The sequence below is a fragment of the Sus scrofa genome, chromosome 16 (genome assembly GCF_000003025.6).
Source record: "Sus scrofa isolate TJ Tabasco breed Duroc chromosome 16, Sscrofa11.1, whole genome shotgun sequence".
Taxonomy (NCBI): Eukaryota; Metazoa; Chordata; class Mammalia; order Artiodactyla; family Suidae; genus Sus; species Sus scrofa.
In genome coordinates, this window is record NC_010458.4 from 23,494,642 (window position 1) to 23,511,026 (window position 16,385).

At 43.1% G+C, this 16,385-nt stretch overlaps 1 protein-coding gene across 1 annotated transcript in view; it reads left to right on the top strand.

Annotated features, from left to right (window-relative positions):
• The window catches only part of EGFLAM (EGF like, fibronectin type III and laminin G domains), a 203,298-nt gene that overhangs the window by 91,705 nt on the left and 95,208 nt on the right, over window positions 1–16,385 (top strand). Inside the window, 2 exon segments of the mRNA XM_021076641.1 lie at window positions 14,850–14,944; window positions 14,947–15,015. Coding sequence (XP_020932300.1) covers window positions 14,850–14,944; window positions 14,947–15,015 — 164 coding nt within the window.

The following is a 16,385-nucleotide window of genomic DNA, read 5'->3' on the forward strand; positions in this document are numbered from 1 at the left end:
TCCCTTTTACAAAGAAAGAAATTGAGGTCAATGGCTTCAGTTGCTTTGCCAAGGTAAAATGATACATTAGGGACAGAAAGAAACTTAGAACTGAAGTCTCCTGACTTCCAGCCCAGAGCTTTTTCCAAAACTCCACGTCCCCTTCATGCCTGTGGTCCACCTTCAGAGATGGAAGCACGGACTCAGCCTGCCCGGAGACCTGCTGGCCGAGGAAATGGGTAGCCTCACTTTAGGCTGCTGGTGGCTGTTATTCCAAAAAGAGAGCTCTCCTAGCTTGTCATGGCATTTCATGGCTGGCTGCAAAAATAAATCCCCACATGTATTTGTAAACATCTCAGAGTCTACCCCATTTCAGTTGAGAGCCCGAGGGTGTGTGTTTAGAGAGAACTTTCCTGGGCTCTAAATCAGAAACTGCAGTTAGTGTGAAAACCTTTGAGGGGGTCGTCAGTTATCTCTTTTTCCCAGAGAGGTCTGTTTAATGTTTAACTCTTTGCCCAGATACCTCCTGTGGACAGAAACACCTGTGACAGGTCTCTGTGTGAACCCAAAGTTTCTCTTTAGATCCAAGAGGCAGGCCAAGGCTAGGAAATTGTAGAAATCAGCAATGATCCCCAGATGTCACCCATCATACTGGGAAGTTCTTGCCTGAGTTCCATCACTGGAAGATGAGATTCCAGTTCTTTCTCTGTCTTGGTGGGCGCTTATACGTCGGTTGCTCTTCTTGGTCAATGAGGATTATGATAGCAAAGACATTGTTAGGAAGTAGTCTAAAAACACTTGTATGGACATATTTAACTGGCTAATAAGAGATTAACCTGAAAAATTACACTAGACCTGGGTATGGGGTACTGACTGCTTATTTGCTAGGGTTTTTTTTTGGCGTTTTTTGTTTTTTGTTTTTTGTTTTTTGTCTATTTGCTGTTTCTTGGGCTGCTCCTGCGGCATATGGAGGTTCCCAGGCTAGGGGTCGAATCGGAGCTGTAGCCACCGGCCTACGCCAGAGCCACAGCAACGCGGGATCTGAGCCGCATCTGCAACCTACACCACAGCTCACAGCAACGCCAGATCGTTAACCCATTGAGCAAGGGCAGGGACCAAACCCGCAACCTCATGGTTCCTAGTCGGATTCATTAACCACTGCACCACGACGGGAACTCCTTATTTGCTAGTTTTGATTATATTTCAGGTGCACATTCCATGTGTTTTTTTAATTTCATTTTATTTATTTATTTATTTATTTTGTCTTTATGCCATTTCTTGGGCCTCTCCCTCAGCATATGGAGGTTCCCAGACTAGGGGTCCAGTCAGAGCTGTAGTTTCCAGCCTACACCAGAGCCACAGCAGTGTGGGATCCGAGCCACATCTGCAACCTACACCACAGCTCACAGCAAGGTCGGATCCTTAACCCACTGAGCTAGGCCGGGGATCGAACCTGCAACCTCATGGTTCCTAGTCGGATTCATTAACCACTGAGCTACGACGGGAACTCCCATTCCACGTGTTTATGATGCTCTCATGGGTTCATGGGCTTAGAACCAAGCAAATTTTTGTTCCTCGTCCAGCTTCTACCAGCCATACACAAGGATACCCGTGGGGTGAGCACCTTGAGGGGGTGTTCTTGGTGATCGCATCAGAGGGGTGGCTTGGTCTCTGGCTCAGGCAGGATGAGGCTTTTTGATGACAGTAATCTTCATAATCGCTCCCAAAGTTAGCCTGGGGGCTATTCATCCGCTTCCTTATTTACAATAGACTTTAAATTTTTAATCAGCATAGAAAAGGCTTGAAGAGGCAAATTCTAAGTAAGCCTGCAGGCTGTAACATATTTTGCAATGTTTTTGAATCTTTTTCCTCCTGCTTTTCTAAAACAGAAAAACCATGCGTTTGAGGTGAAGAATATTTTATTTCTAAAGTGATACGGAACATGTCTTTATGGGCAGCAATCTTAGTGTTCATTAAAATAAGAACCAAGCATAAATATAGCTACCTATGTTTTGAAATATTTCGGTTATAAATATCTAAGACACATTCCTCCTTCTGCCTAAGAATTTCCCCAGGGTAAGTGCTTTTCTCATAAGTGAAAAATACATACTTTGGTGACAGTGAAAACCCAAAGGCCTGGAAAAATATCCTTTACCTCTGATGTTCCATTCGAGGTACCATGTTCCATATATGTTATCTTGCAGCTTGGTTAAAGGTGAAATAGCTTTCATTTAACTTGCCTAGAGTTGGTTTTTTTTTCTTGGTTTTTTGTTTTGTTTTGTTTTTTGGCCCCCTCAGGTCATATGAAAGTTCCCAGGCTAGGGGTCAAATCAGAGCTACAGCTGCCACAGCCACAGCAATGCAGGATCCAAGCCACATTTGCAACCTACACCACAGCTCACAGCAACAGTGGATCCCTAACTCACTGAGTGGGGCCAGGCATCGAACCCGCATCCTCATGGATACTGGTCAGATTTATTTCCTCTGCACTACAACAGGAACTCCTGCCTATGGTTTTTTTTGAAAGTGTAACCTGATTGGTTAAAATTGCTTCAGAGCTTTGCATTGTTGGAAAGGGCAAATTAAAGCTTTCGCTGGTTATTTTCAGTAAAAAGTGCACCACTGGCCCATTTTGGGGCACATCTGGAAGTTCAGACTATTTCTGTGTATGTTTTACGGTCAAGAAATGTTGATCTCTCTATCTCAGCCTGAGACATTATACCAATAAATGGAAAAGGGCAATGCTTCCTCTCTTTTCCCTTTCACACCTCTCTGCCTAAATAATTCCTTGGTCCTTTGCAGATGCCTTCTGTAATAAGACTTGCAAAATTCCTCTTCACGCAGAGCTGCTTTTAAGCTGATTGCAGTGTCTACATATCAGTTTTACTTGAGAATTTCAAGGTCATGCACACCTGGATGGGCTTTTAAAATTATTTTACAAATTGGTATTTTTGTCAAAAGGCGTCTGTCTTCCCATCCCATCATAAACTTCCTCAGTCTACAAATAACGAATGCATTTAATTAGTTTCCTCCTAGGAAGTGACCCTGCAAAGGCTGTTACTGAAATGCAGATCAAGTCTGGGATTCAAAGAGGAAGCTGAATGGATTATGGATTTTCCTTGAATAGTTTTAAGGGATGATGTGATTTGACTCATGGTCAGGGTCACAGGCTGTGAAAGTTAAAGTTTTTCATTCATGATCGAGGCTTACAGTCCAATGAATGGTATCATCTCTCGGGTTTAAGTTTGTCCAAATGTGGAATCGGAAGACACAGCTCTGAGCTGACTCTAATCCGGGGGACAAGTGGCTTGATTCCAACTCTAAGCTCCCTTATGTATGAAATAAAGCTGTACGGTTTGACCTCTAAAATCTGGTGACTGATTTTCTGCTCTCATGACAAAGGTGAGGCAGTATGCATGCTTTACTTCCCAGGCTGTGGACCTAGCTCCCTGGTCCAACCCTTGCCTCCACCACTCTTAAACAGTCTTAGTTGATTCTCTGTGCCTCAGACGGAAGAATGGCAATAACAATTTACTTACCTCGTAGAGTTATTATGAGATTGAACAAGTTTATGCACATGAAATGTACAGAACAGTGCCTGGCACACAGTAGGTGCTCAAGCAATGCAGCTATTCCTATTAAGGCTTTTGTGATGAGTCTTTTGTGCTTTCTTTAGAGCCATGTTCTTTCTTGGCTAGAGGTCTGTTCTCTGCCAGGTTAGTTCTACTTCTTTACCTAGCTAAGTCTTGTTCACCTTTCAGGACCCCTGCTTAAGTGCCACTTCCTCCAGGAAGCCTTCCCTGAACCCATGCCCCCTCCTCAGACTAAGTTAGGTATACCTGCAATATTTACTTGCAGCACTCGGCACACTTGTAGTTAATCACTTGTTCAAGTTCTGTCTTCGTTACCAGGACATGAGGGCAGTGTCTTGACCTGTTCCCTCTGTGGAATATGTGTAAATACCATGTGTCAAATGGGTGCGGTGGATACGTGCACGCAGGCAGTCAGGGGATGGAATCTAGAGGAAAACAATAGCTCCTTGCACCTTGCACGAGATCCTTAACCTAAGCTTACTCCCCTTGGCTGTAAAGTAGGGATGATAATAGTGGTTGCCTTGGGAAGGTTGTAAAGATAAATAGATGTCTGTACAGTACTCAGAAGAGTAGCCTATGGAGGATTTTGTTTTGTTGTTTTTGGTTGCACCTGCAGCATGTGGAAGTTCCTGAGCCAGAGATCCAATCTCAGCCACAGCTACGACCTATACAGCAGCTGCAGCAATGTCTTAACCTATTGTGCCAGGCTGGGGATTAAACCCGCACCTCTGCAGCAACCTGAGTCACTGAAGTTGGATCCTTAACCCTGTGTGCCATAGCAGAAACTCTGGAATTTTTTTTTTTTTTTTTTTTTTTTTTTGGCTTTTTAGGGCCGCACTTGCAGCATATGGCAGTTCCCAGGCTAGGGGTTGAATCGGATCTGCAGCTGCTGGCCACGCCCACACCCACACAGGATCCGAGCTGCATCTGCAACCTACACAACAGCTCACAGCAATGCGGATCCTTAACCCACTGAGCGAGGCCAGGGATCCAACCTGAGTCCTTGTGGATACTAGTCAGGTTTGTTATCGCTGAGCCAGATGGAAACTCCGAAGATTTTTTTTTTTAATGTCTATTCTTTCCCTTACCCTGAGCTGCATGGCAATGTATTGCCTTATTAGTCACAGGAGAGTCAATGAATCCTTTATCACTAATCTCCGGGGCCACAACAGTAACCACCATCCTTCCTTACCAACTGCAGAATTAAAAGCCAGGCAAAACCCAATATAGATTTGTATGCATGTTCCTTTTCCCTACCGCAACCCAAAGTTATTTATTGCCTTTATTTCCTCATCATAAAAGGGATATTGCTATGAGGTAAAGCTCCAAATAACACCTCATGTATAAGACGAACTTGAAAGCTCCCATTGTGATTTTATTTCATATTGATAACTTGTGTTTTGGAGCTCTCCATAACATGCAAGTGAATTGCCAACTGTTTTCATAGCAATTTACTAGAATTTATAGTAATAATCAGGCAAATGGATGCCCTGTTTAACAGTGATGTAGCCCTGTGTTGGTTTTCCTGCCCTCCAAAGTATAGAGCTTAACATAAAGAACTATATACAATTAATTAATTTGGAGGGCGAACCTTTCTTTTCGAGAAAATCTTTAGGAAGTTGTGCTGTTTAAGAATGTGCCTTCTGAGAGTTCTGGTTGTGGTGCAGCAGAAATGAACCTGCTAACAACCGTGAGGATTCGGCTTTGATCCTTGACCTTGCTCAGTGGGTTGGGGATCCAGCGTTGCTGTGAGCTGTGGTATAGGTCACAGACCAGGCTCAGGTCCTGTGTTGCTGTGATTGTGGTATAGGCTGGCAGCTACAGCTCTGATTCAACCCCTAGCCTGGGAACGTCGATATGCTGCAGATGTGGCCCTAAAAAAAAAAAAAAAAAAAAAAAGGTAAAAGAAAAATGTGCCTTCCTTGCCACCAACAATAGAAATGGAAAACAGTATGAGTGGGCTTGTTGGATGTCAGCTGACATTTCATGTTAATGAGTGAAAATTCCTTTTTGTCACCTTCAGTTTCTAAATTAAGAGTCTCAGAACCACCTTCTGGACTGGTGCCTCCTCCCAGAAGTTCTGGTAGCCATCTCGTTCCTCCACTCAGGCATAAATGGAAGGGCGATTCTGATTGTTTTTGTAGAAGTTTGACCTACAGTTCTACAAATTGATCCCTTACAGCTTCCATCCCTCCTACCGTGAGCTTTCCTGATGTAATCCCTGGTCAGATTGATGGGAGCTGACACAAATTGAATTCTTGTGTACCGGCGTTGGGAGCCATTTGTAAGCGGTAAATGAAAGTGTGCTCTCCAGTTACCCCGCCAGGGACAAATTGCCAGCTGAGTTTATCATTACCCCATTCTATCCATCTGTTTGTCATTTGGTTCGGTCAAATGAATTCATAAAGAAAGAAAGAAGGCTGAGAGCTGAAGGTCAAATAATAGGTCTTTTTTTTTTTTTTTTTTTAACTGTGACTGCTTAGTGGTGTTGGACTTTCCTCTGCAATTCATTCCAGTGTAGAGCAAATCTTGCATAAAAGCGAGTCTGTAAAATGGAGAGAGACTTGGAGGCTTTTCCGAGCCTGAGGTTTGCTTTTACTCTTGTTGCGATCACCCCGGATAATCTGTGGGATCACATGTTTTTCCTACTTAAGCCACAGTCTGCAGATCCCCTGGGGGTTCATGGATAGAAGCCAAAGGGTCCCTGAACTTTGGGTGGACAAAAATTACATTCTTAGTTGTATACACTGAAATTGAAGGTTTTCTTCAAATATGAATGTAATCAAGTAACCACAGTGGCATTAGCAATTCCTGTGACTTGGTCTCCGATAGAATCATAGATATGTGTTTATCCCATTATAGTTATCACCTATACCTCAAGATACCATTTATGCTTATCACTACTATGAAATGATTGTAGCTATTAAATCCATTGCAAGATATGGTTACTTAATGTGTTAACGACAAAGTATATATATATATCATAATGTTTTATTGTTTTGGAGACGGTATTCAGTGTAACTCGTTTCCTTTGTTGGCCTATGCATTTTATATTAGGCATTTAAAAATATTAATCTGAGAAGGGATTCAGGCTTCTACAGAATGTCAGAGTGGCAAAACAAGATTCAAGACGGTTGTCTGAGACGAGGAGTAGCAGACTTTTTCTACAGGGTCAGTTGGTAAATATTTTGTGCTTTGCCAGCCACATGGTCTCTGTATTTAACTATTGAACTCTGCCACTGTAGCAGGAAAGCTGCCATAGGCAGTACCTAAACAAAAGGGTGTGGTTGTGTTCCAATAAAACTTTATTTACAAAAACGAGCAGACAGCTGAAATTTGCCACCTCTTGGTGTAGGGCATTGTGTTATTCCTAATCAAATTCTGAGGATAGTTCAACTGAGCTCAATTCACCCTTTATTAGATACTTACTACGTGCATACATTCATCCAAATGTGTACATATTGAGTATCTTCCATGTGCAAATCATGTGCAAGAGATTTGGGAGCAAATTGGCTATTGCCCCTGCTTGGGTAGTCCAGTGGAGAAGGCGGACAAGCAGAGAGTCCAAAGCAGTGAGTGTTGCAGGCAGGGGTGGGGACCAGGGGCCTTGAGGAACAGATCCTTGACATCTGATCCAGTTTTGAAGGAGTCTGGAAAGGCTTCTTGCAGGAGCTAAGGAGGACACATCAAGATAACCAGGCAGAAGGGAAGAGAGGAAGCAGCATGAAAAGGCTTAGGCCAGAAGAAGCTACTTGAGCAGTGGCTTGGAGGTTTAAAAAAAAAAAAAAGTTCCTGGAATTGCTTAGAAGCCTGGAGCTTTGTGTGGCTAGAGATAAGGCTGGGTAGGAATGCAAAGGTTGGGCAGGAAAGGTATTATAAGGGAGCTCGGGTTTGTTCTGAAGGGAATAGGGCGCTAGGGGAATTGTCTAGCAGGAAAGGGACTGATAGTATCTGCCTTTTGAAAGATCGTGCAGCCATTCCAAGGACCACAGAGATAAATAAGACAATCAGCATGTTAATGAGCTCACAGCCTAGTAGGGAAGGCAGAAATACAAACTTACATTAAAACGTGATCTATCCAGTGAAATAGTAGAATCAGACTTAAGGGATGGGGGAGTCCAGAGAAGAATCAATTTTGTCTCTGAAAGGATGCTTGGAAGGAATAATATAAAGGGGAATATTGAAGGAAGGTGCTTCCAAATAACTCAGGGTCCTTCAGAAGCCATTAAAGCATGGAATGGTCCCATATTGAGGGAAGGAGAACAGGCATACCTCTGGTTGTGCTGCAGTTAGGCTTTTGGTGCACTTGGTCTCAGCCACATAGAGTGGCCGCCACAGTCGAGGCCATCCTAGATGTTCTGTGGATTCCCTAGAGGGCTGTTTCTGCTCCAACAAATTCCACTCTTAACAGTATTTTCTCAGCAGAATTTAACCATCCCTAGCCCAGTTTCCTAGTTAGTGTCTATAACATGCTTGAACTTCACTCCTCACCTCAGCTTGAACTTTCCACAAAAGAAAGTCTCAACCTGTGGGTTGTGACACATTAGAAGGCACTGAAATTCAGCTGAGAGGGTCCTGACCAATAGCTTTTCAAAAACAAAATGGAACAGGAATTCCTGTTGTGGTGCAATGAAAATCAATCCGACTAGTAACCATGAGGATATGGGTTCGATCTCTGGCCTCGCTCAGTGGGTTAAGGATCCAGTGTTGGTGTGAGCTGTGGTGTAGATCACAGATGCGGCTCAGATCTGGTGTTGCTGTGGCTGTGGTGTAGACTGGCAGCTGCAGGTCTGATTTGACCCCTAGCCTGGGAACTTCCATATGCCACAGGTATGGCCCTAAAAAGAAGAAAAAAAAATCAAAATAGAACAGAAAAGAAAAATATCAGAGGGTATCACACATAACATAAATAAGAATTATTTTGTGAAACTTGTTTCAATTCCTGGGTGGGTGGAGTGTTTAAGGCTTATGATACTGTGTCACCTGCAAACAGAGACAATTTAACTTCCTCCTTTCCAATTTGGATGGACTTTTATTTATTTTTCTTGTGTGATTGCCTTGGCTAGGACTTCTAGTACTACTTTGTATAGAAGGTGGTCAGAGCGGATACCTGTGTTCACCCTTTTTCCTGCCCTTAGAGGGGAAAAAAAAAAAAAAAAAGCAAAAAAACCTGTTGAGTATGTTAGTTGTGGGCTTGTCATCTACGGCCTTTATTATTTTGAGGTAAATTCCTTCTATACCTAATTTGCTGAGAATTTTTATCATGAAGGGATGCAGAATTTTATCAAATGCTTTTTCTTCATTTATTAAGATACCCTTCTATTTTTTATCCTTCATTCTGTTAATGTGGTGTATTAGATTTATTGCTTTGCTTATGTTAAACCATTCTTGCATCCAGGGATAAAATCTACTTGATCATGTGAGATTATTTTAATGTGCTGCTGAATTTGGTTTGCTAGTATTTTTCTATTTCTGTGAAAAGTACCATTAGAATTTTAATAGGGATTGCATTGAATATATACATTCCTTTGGGTAATGTAGACATTTTAGTCATACCTGTAATATAGCAGCTTCAATTTCTACCTACAGGTTTTTCAAGCTAAAAATTTAAAGTTACATGCCAAGTTATCTGACTGCAAAATCCTTAGAGAATTTTATCTTCTTCTTTTCACTCTTTTACAGTTGTGTTGCTTTCACTTAGTTTAAAGGCAATTCTGCTTTAGTGGTTTAGCTTAACTAAGTCTTTCAAAACTATTTAACATAGCTATCACTTAATATTTTTTACTCATATTCACTAGTTTATATAACATTGCATTAAATAACATAATTATAACAAACACAAAAGTTATAAATAAACTTGAAAATAACCACAACTAACTTTTATTTATTTATTTATTTTTTAGGGCCGCACCTGTGTCATATGGAAGTTCCCAGGCGAGGGGTCGAATAGGAACTGCACCCACTGGCCTACACCACAGCCACAGCAATGCCAGATCCTAGCTGGGTTCGCAACCTACACCACAGCTCACAGCAGTGCCGGATAGTTAACCCACTGAGGGAGGCCAGGTGTCGAAGTAGCATCCTTATGTATACTAGTTGTGTTCATTACTGCTGAGACACAACAGGAACTCCCTAAACACAACTAACTCTTGATAAGCCAGGTATTGAATTAGTGGGAACAAATGAAGATGATTAGTTAGTCTGACAAATTGGTAAAGTAGAGGTTGATAAGGAAAGCTTTGACTATATGTGATATGCAGAGAAGTGGGATATATCCATTGATGTACTTATGGCTAATGTTTTTATATGTTTTACCCATATTTTATGTAGATTAATTGATCACTCATATTAGGAACCCATTTATCTACTCTTTTGGATATCTCACACTATATTTTACATGTAGTTGCTGCTAAATTTATTCATATCGTGGGAGTTCCCATCGTGGCGTAGTGGTTAACGAATCTGACTAGGAACCATGAGGTTGTGGGTTCAATCCCTGGCCTTGCTCAGTGGGTTAAGGATCTGGCGTTGCCGTGAGCTGTGGTGTAGGTCACAGACGCAGCTCGGATCCCACGTTACTGTGGCTCTGGTGTAGGCTGGTATCTACAGCTCCGTTTAGACCCCTAGCCTGGGAACCTCCATATGCCATGGGAGCAGCCCTAGAAAAGGCAAAAAGACAAAAAAAAAAAAAAATTTACTCATGGTACATAGAGATAATGCTGCACCCATCTCCACTCAGAGATGCTCTATTCCTTTTCAGTGATCAAAATCCCAATATATTAGAAATCTAACTTAGTTCTTCCTGGTCTCATATACTTTCCCCAGAATACCAGTTCACACTGACCCATTCAAATACAGCTCTTGAAATATGTGGCTTTGCACTGACTTCCTGCTGGTCCTTAGATGTATTATCTGCCAATTAGGTTATAAACTCCCTGAGAATGGAACTGTGCTTATAGTTCCTTGGAGCCTCCTAGAATATAACTTCTGTGATGGATGCATGGTTGATAATCATTAATCACTTGCCAACTGAGTAGTCCAAGGCAGCCACCTGCTGGGTTTGATGGTACCAAGAAAAATGATTGTCCACTAAGGGTAGAGTTGGCAATAGACAAAGTGGTTGAAATGCCACATGAAAGGGAATAAAATAGAAAAATGTACCACCCAGTGGTTTTATAACTTTGGATAAATTATTTTTCCTCAGTATCCACATGTCTAGAATGAGACAGTGGACTAGATAGTCAAAAATTTTGGGATCATGCTTTTATCTTTGAGAACCTGATAAGAAGCTGAGGACAGTTTACTTTGGAAAATAAAATGATGTTCACACATAAAATCTTGCATGTAATTTCTGAGTGCCTTTAGACACTTGGACCAAATGATCTGTAAGTTTCCTGATAACCAGACTGGATGCTAACATAGCCAATGGTAGTGCTTTTTCCCACCAAAATGAACCAGGGAGTGAGTGTTGATTACTCAAATCAGCTAACTGGGTTTCGAATGGCCACTGCAGACTCAGTTGTATCTGTCCCATCTGAACTGACCCACCCAACCACCTTCCAGAGGGGGTCCTACTGAGATACAAGATGCCCTGCAGGCTGCCCATCTTAACCATCTTTCTCCCCCCGCCCACCGCCATTTCTTCCCCCTCCGAGTCTTTTCCTTATTGTGGAAATTGGCAGTCTGGTGTTGCTATGGTGATCTGACTGGTAACTTTATAGTTCAGATAAAATGCTTTTCTTTGGTGGAAAAAGATAAAGCTATTGTTTGAGAGTGATCTAAGACAATACTCTTGCCTGATTCTCTCTCTCTCTCAGCCTCACCTTTGCACTCTGGTACCCCAAGAGACATTTAAATGCAAAACCTATGACAAAATGAGAGGCAGAATGTTAAAGGTTTTGAACTGGTTTTCAATCTTCATGAGCTTTCCTCTCTCACCATATGCAATGAAATTGAATGTTAATGATGTCAGTCTCTTATTCACTGAAAATATAGTTTTCTTTCTTACATTAAATGAACAAATGCAAGGTAATCTTTTTGGTAGGAGGGGGAAGCTGTAATTTTTATGCAAAGATTGTTGCAGATGTTGGCAGGTAGCCCTGGGTAGACAATGGCACATTCTGAGAGCAGTTACAGGTCCTTTCCTCTATAAATGCCACGTGGGAATTAGCAAAGGATGATAGGAGAGTTTTATCTAAAGATCACATCTTTTCTGGCTTTACTGTAGGTATCCTCTGCAGCTTTCCTCTGTGAAGTGCTTTTTGTTCTAATTTGAGTTTGCAAATGTGTTTCCTTCCACTCACGGAGGTTTTCTCTTTGATGACAGAGTTAGTTTACATGACAAGTCCATCTTTAGGGAAAAGATACCCAGAAAGAGAAATGAGCCTCCCTTCCTCCAGGGGCCATGCCCTGTGACCTCTCCTTCCGCAGACACATGAATTCTTGTGAGATATGGGCCCCATAAACTCCTCAGCAGCATGGTGAGCCACAGAAGCATCTTTTACTTAGGCTTAGGGACTTAGGGACTCCATCTGGCTTTCAACGATTCTTGCTAATGAAAAACTAGGAGAGCACAAATTAGAGAAATCCATGTACAATCCAGCCATCATCTCCTTTTAGCAAAGAGAGTCTTTATTTCCTTGTCTATTAAGTTGTTCATAAAGGACAAACATCCATCTTTTTTGCTTCTTTAAATATCTGTGAGGAGGTGTTTAACAATAGAAAAACCGAGAGGTTCACTGAAGAGCAAACTAAAAGATGGAGAATAACCCCTCCCAACCATGAGCACCTCAAATTTTCATTTGACATCAAGGATCTTCTTTTTTTTCCCCCGCTGAACAGCATGGGGACCAAGTTACACTTACATGTATACATTTTTTTTTCTACCCATTGTTCTGTTGCAATATAAGTATCTAGACATAGTTCTCAATGCTACACAGCAGGCTCTCATTGTAAATCCATTCCAAGAGCAATAGTTTGCAAAGGATCTTCTTAATTTAACCTTCCCCCACCAACCCAAGTTGGTCTCACCATTTATCAGCTGTGGGACCTCAGGCAAGTTACTTATCCATTCTGTGCCTTAATTTCCTATCCAAAGAAAGAAGGGTTTTTCATATTAGTATCTACTGTTTAGGGTAATTGTGAGAGGTAAATGAGTTAAAGTTTTAGAACGATGCTTGATACTTCACAGGGACTTGATAAATGATAGCTATTATTGCTTGTTAACATAGAAGCTCCACTCCAGTTATGCCTTTTGCACTGTGCACCCCCCTTCCCACCATGCACAAATATTCCCAAATTTCATTTAGTAATTCTTCTTTTTTTTTTTTTTTTTTTTTTTTGGCCACACCCATGCATGCAGAAATTCCTAGGCCAGGGATCAAACCTGTGTCACAGCAGTGACCCAAGCAATAGCAGTGGTAATACCAAATCCTTAACCAATAGGCCACCAAGGAACTCCCATTTTGCAGTTCTTATTATCTGGAAAGCTCACCTTTTCCCCTCCAACCAGGAAGTCCACACAGAACAGCACTATCCAATAGAAGATGCAAGCCTATAAGAAAATTTAAATTATGGTTTATTTTGGCTGCACCCAGGGCATCAGGCCAGAGATCGAACTCTCCCCACAGCAGTGACAATATTGGATCCTTAACTGCTAGCCTACCAGAGAAGTCTGAAATTTTAAGTTTTTTCATAGAGGCATTTAAAAGGTAATAAAAACAGGAGTTCCTATTGTGGCTCAGTGATAATGAACCCAACTAGTATCCATGATGACTTGGGTTAAGGATCGCACATTGCTGTGAGCTGCAATGGAAGTCACAGATGAGGCTTGGAGTTGGCATGGCTGTGGCTGTGGTGTAGGCCGGCAGCTGCAGCTCCCATTCAACCCCTAGCCTGGGAACTTCTGTATGCTGCAGGTGTAGCCCTAAAAAGCAAATCCAAAATATTATCATTTCAACATGTAATCAATATAAATATCAATGAGATGTTTTATACCTAAAAAAGCCATTGTACACTCTACATGTACAGTACATCCCAGTTCAGACGAGCCACATTTCAAGCACTGACTAGCCCCATGGGCCAGTGCCAATGCATTGGAGCTCACAGGCACAGAGGGAGCAGGTGGCCCAGGGTAGCCTGCCAGCTCTGGGAGGTGGGCACGTCCCTCACATAATGGCTAATCTGTGCTGAGCCTTTACAGCGTGAGGCCAGGCATGGTACTGAGACGATGTCACGCATTTCTCTTTTATGATGGCCCTTTCAAGTAGGTGCTTTTTTTTTTTTTTCCGTCCTTTTTATCTAGGGCCGCACCCGCAGCATACGGAGGTTCCCAGGTCTAATCGGAGCTATAGCCACTGGCCTACGCCACAGCCACAGCAACGTGGGATCCGAGCCACATCTGCGACCTACAACACAGCTCACGCAACACCGGATCCTTAGCCCACTGAGCGAGGCCAGCAATCAAACCCGCAACCTCATAGTTCCTAGTCGGATTCGTTAACCACTGAGCCACAACGGGAACTCCTAAATAGATGCTTTTGTCACCCCATTTTACAGATGAGGAGCTAGAGACCCGAAGTAGTGAGACAGCAGCTAGTAAGCAGTAGATGCAGGGTTCAAATGGTTCATTCCAGCTCCAGAGTTGGTTTCTTACCCCCTCCCTGTATGTTGCCCCACAGATGGAAGCTCTAAGTCAAGTTCTACACTTTTCATGCAGTTCTCGAAGACATGGGAACATTTGGCAAGTTGGCTCAGTTGAACGGTTTTTGTGAAGAGTAAGAATGGCCATGAACAGAATCTTCTTGGGTTTTCTCATGGCAGTTCATGCAATTAGTCACCCTATAAAATTTATATTTGTTTATTTTGTGACCAGATTGTGAATAGATAGAATCTGTGCTCCCTTGACCTCTGGGAATGGGGACTGTCAGGGGAAGGCTTGTTTACGAAACATCTGGAAGGCAGAGTCCTTGAGACTGAATTCCTACATGGGGATCTTTTCACCGCAGTCAAGGCCATGCAAGGAGAAGCATGTGATCTTTAAACAGTGCTTAAAACTGGCCCTAAAAATGATCTACTCGCTTTTATTGGCAAGGACTTAAAAATTATGACCTGTGATTTAAAATCAGGATGACTTTTAGATAGGAAATGTTCATTCATTTTTATAAGTATTGCTCCCAGGGTTCTAATGCTGTTAGTTTACACAGCCAGCAAGCTTGCCTTCCCTCAGCTATGCCTGAACTCCTGTGTCTGTTCTGTTTTGTTTTTTAATCAATAAAGGCCAGATTTGGACAGGAGTTGGACCTTAATCCAAGAGCGGATCCAGATGGATTCCATGGTTATCAAGGGCCTCGATCCGGATACCAACTACCAGTTTACGTGAGGGCCGTGAATCCCCACGGCTCCAGCCCCCGCAGCCAGCCCAGCGACACCATCCACACCACCCGTGAGTACTGCGGCCCTTGGCCATACAGGCAAACAGACAGATGTTCCTGGTTTGCTCAGGTTGCCCCAGGAGGATCCACTTGACCGGGTGTCTGTAGCGCCCTGCAGGAGGGCAGCGTGGAGTGGGGCTGTCCTCAGCCTTTCCTGCAGTGGTTTTCCCAGCCCTTTGGAAGTCAGAGGCGCTCAACAGGGACAGGCTGTTTCTATGCGCAGAAGGTCATCGGATTTATTTTTGCATTATCCTTGGGGAGTCGGAGGTCTGTTTTCTTCCATGAGCGCGGAACAGACCACATACCAAGATGATGCGAAGCCTTCTCCCCACCCCCTTCTCATCTTTTGAGGAAAAAAAAAAAAAAAAAAAGCGTTTAGCTTCGAGTCATGGGAGAAAAAATACTGCTCCCAGACCCTACGGGGTTAATCTGCACCAGCAAATCAAGGCTGCCCAAGTAGAACCAGCCCCTCCAATGGACGATGGACGGTGTGGGAGTCAGAGCTGCTGGCACGCTGATGTGTAGCTGGGGGTCCAGCCCAGGGCCTAGACTCCTGTCTGTCATAGGGCCTCTCTGGGGGCTGTGGGCCAGTCCATCAAATCACCTGGGGGTTTTCTGAAACGTCAGATTCTGCTTATGGTCTGAGGTTTAAAGAGCTCCCACATGACTCAAAAACCACTGAAAAGCTCCCTCGTCTTAGACTACCTTGCGAATCTGGCTTCGAAATCTTTGCCTTCTGGAAGCGAGCGATACATTTACGTAAACCTGGAACCCTGTGTAGTGGGAAGATCTCAGAACACAACTGTTGGTACTTTTTTGGTTAGAAGACTGTAATCTATTCAATTTTGCTGGTAAAATCCTCCAGCCTTACTGTCATCCCTGGTCCTCTTTATCTGGGAAAGGAGCTCTCAGAAAAGAAGCCCACCGAACACGGTCAGAGGCTGGCCTGGGGCCGGCGCAAGGCCCTCTTCCCCTGTTCCTATTGGTTCGTTGATCTGAATAAACTCCTCCCCTCTCCTCACACTCCATCGCACAGCTGACCTCTGTGCCCACCTGCTGCTTCTAGGCAGGGCGATTCAAGTTCCCCAAGTCCTAGGAATTTTGGTTCTTCTGCAAACAACCCTTGCCCAAACCTTGAATCTTAGGAGATATGGGGATGTGTGTGGCCACACCACACACACACACACACATCGTGTCATAGGGCGCATGTGTGCCCTATCACACGATCACCCAGCAATTGTTTCCACTGCTCTTCTTTAGAATTTGGAAGCGAAAACTCCCCAGGCATGTGGCAAGGGATACAACTCCTTCTATCTATAGGAAATGTTAATGGTTTTATTTCGGATCGAAGAAGGGCCTCCCTCCACGCCTGCTGGATGAC